Raw genomic sequence first — 2,882 nt, 5'->3', positions numbered from 1 at the left:
TTTGCACCTAACATATTTGAGTGTGCTAAAATGAGCAATAACGTCAGCTAGTTCGAGGTGTATGCATAGGCTAACTATAAGTTAGCAGCACATTTCCCGTATTTAACAATAATTAAACATGGATTTACCTGAAAGTGATGCACGGGCATCATCTCGCAGTTTATTTCGTTTTCTGCCCCTGACTCCTGTTGTCTTTTTGAGGCCACTTTCGAAAAGTTTACCTAGCCTACTGTCAAAGTTCGTCAGGCCACTGAGATAGGAAAGGGCACCCACGGCGAGCTTGGAAAGTTGAGGGTGTAGGCCTATTTTTTTTTTTTTGTGGGGGGCACCATCGTAACGTTTTTTGAGCAATTAAATATATCTCTTGTTTTGCCTGTTTTGTGATATACATGCCTAAAAGGTGCGTAATATTTATATAGGCCTACTGAAATAATATCGGCATTATAATTCTAATAACTATGATGATTTTTCAGTTGGCAATTTTTTGGTGCCCCCTCAGGCCTTGGTGCCCTACGAACAGCGCGTAGTGCACGTTATGGGAGCGGCGGCACTAATAGATGATTCATTTTATTTATGTAGCTACAGGAACACATGGGCAATTATTTATTTTTATATCGTTATTTTTCTTCTTATGCTATTATTTTTCTTGCTTCAGTGTGCTGCAGCTGTGGGAGCACATTTCAGTTGGCTATTTTTTGGTGCCCCCTTAGGAGTTGGTGCCCTACGCACAGTAGGTATAGTGCGCGTTATGGAAGCGGCGGTACTGGCTACTAGACTACACAAACACTGTTTTTGACGTGATTTAACATACCATTTTGATCGAACGAGTTGCAATAAGGTACTCACATTAAGGAAAGTTAGGACTGCATTCATAACGTGATATAACATTTTAGTTGACATTGTCCAGGGTCCCTTAGATGTCTTGTGCCCCTGGGCAAGTGCCCAATTGCCCTAATGGTTAATCCGGCCCTGAGCATGTCAGTTAGGCTACTTTCCCGTTTAGGCCTATTTGGTAAAAAAAATAACTAGCTTAATGGAACAGCCCCCCGATTTTCTGACTTTTATTTTGTTTTTTACCTATGGCGTAGACGCGACCTCCGTAAAAAAAGCTACCCATCTGTCGCGAAGCTGCGCGGAGAGTCGCATCTGAAACGCGCCGCGGCTCGTCCTTTGTGAACTGCACCATTGGCACCAGTGTAGGCGATCAGGCGCGATCAGCTCCGACAATCTCATTGCGGCCGTGCTTGGTTAAAGTTAATTGAGTCTCCAGATTGAGTCTCCAGACGGTTGTTCAAGACTTACAAAACGCCTTCACCTGCAGTAGGCTATATAAGTACAAGTCGGTAGTCCATGTCTTACGTAGGGTCACCATGCTCTCCAACTTAACCGTTCCTTTATCGGTAACTTTCACCAACCCAGAAGATTTCTTTATCTTTATTTTCCATATTTTATTCGCCACAAGTGCGGTGCTCCTTGCGGGTTCCGTGGTCATAGGTATATTCAGTACCAAATCTTTGCGACAACAGAACCGCTTTATCTTCATGCTGAACACAAGCATCAGCGACACATTAACTGGCTTTTCAGTTTACTATCTCGGTCTGTTCGACGTCCAAGAAGGTTACCCTTCTAGAAACGGAACATATTATATTTTGCCCTCATTTCTAGGAGTTAATGTTTTCACTTTTCTACTTGCGCAGTTTGACCGCTATTTTGCTGTGTGCCATCCTTTCTTTTACAATCGCATCATCACTAGATCTTTTGTAATTGGAGTATGTGCATTTTCTTGGATAGAAACGTATTCTATTATCACGGTACAAAACATGGTGCCAATCTACTTAGCGACACAAATTAACGCATTCGCTGTAATTACTCTCCAGATTATAGTCATAACGAAATTGCTGATGACTATTAAGTTATATTTCGTAGCCAGAAACCAGTTGGAGCGCGAGGCGCCCAGCGCGGAGAGAGATAACAAGAAGGAATCACTGCGCATTATAGTGTTTGTGGTCATATGTTTCCTAACGTTGTGGTGTCCCTCTTTCGTAAATATTGTGGTGAAGCAAATGACCAAAGGAGGCGTCAGGTTTAGGAACGAAGCCACGAATTTGTTCGCTATCATGGCACGTTTTAACGCACTGGTTACACCAGCTCTTTACATCTGGGGCAGCCCGGCGCTGCGCGCGGCCGTGTGGAAAACCGTGTGGCGGAGTGTGTGTCCGTGCAGGCGAAGAGAAAGGTAAGCTATAACAAGCACTCTTTGCGTAAAGTGTTTGGGATTTAATTGAACTTGAGCTTAGTTTCGTAAGTAGAACTTATATTTAAAACATTTCACCAGCAACATCAGCGAACAAATGACTACTTTACTTTTATTGCTTTATCGAAAACCTCGATGTGCATTTACCATTTATTTTTCACGTACAGGACTGTATTTGACCAAACCACGATAAACTAAAACGGATGAAGAATGCTGAACGCTGGGGGGGGGGGGGTCAAGTTCACAATCGGAATGATGATGCATTTACAAGTGTGTACATTAATATTATTTGACTCATAAGATATGTTGAGATGAGAATGATGGAGAAGGAGGATGCAGGAAGGTCGTCAAATGTAGGCCTACTTCTATTGCTTTTTAGGTGCCATTTCTTGTTTTGCTTTTAATGGACCACAATGGAAACAGACAACTGATTGAATTGGAAAATAACATGCTTGATAAATTAAAGTGCTAGTAGGCTACTGTATTTCGAATAATTATGCAAGATCACAAATGATGCAGGTCGAGGGTTGAGAAGATCTTCAGACAGTACAAACACCCTGGAAACTCACTCTTCTCCCTGCTGCCGTCAGGATAGAGAGCCAACATAGAGAGGATGAAGAGGAGTTTC

At 42.5% G+C, this 2,882-nt stretch overlaps 1 protein-coding gene across 1 annotated transcript; it reads left to right on the top strand.

Annotated features, from left to right (window-relative positions):
* Positions 1–1,370: 1,370 nt before the first annotated feature.
* Positions 1,371–2,510, top strand: LOC146219577 (uncharacterized). The gene has a single exon (XM_084695051.1). The coding sequence runs from the start codon at positions 1,371–1,373 to the stop codon at positions 2,238–2,240; it is 870 nt and encodes a 289-aa protein (XP_084551177.1). The 3' UTR covers positions 2,241–2,510.
* The last annotated feature ends 372 nt before the right edge of the window (positions 2,511–2,882 follow it).

Source organism: Hypomesus nipponensis, chromosome 28 (genome assembly GCF_054491055.1).
Source record: "Hypomesus nipponensis isolate SF chromosome 28, ASM5449105v1, whole genome shotgun sequence".
NCBI lineage: Eukaryota > Metazoa > Chordata > Actinopteri > Osmeriformes > Osmeridae > Hypomesus > Hypomesus nipponensis.
The sequence above is the reverse complement of the archived record's forward strand: the minus strand, read 5'-3'. Positions and strand labels throughout refer to the sequence as shown.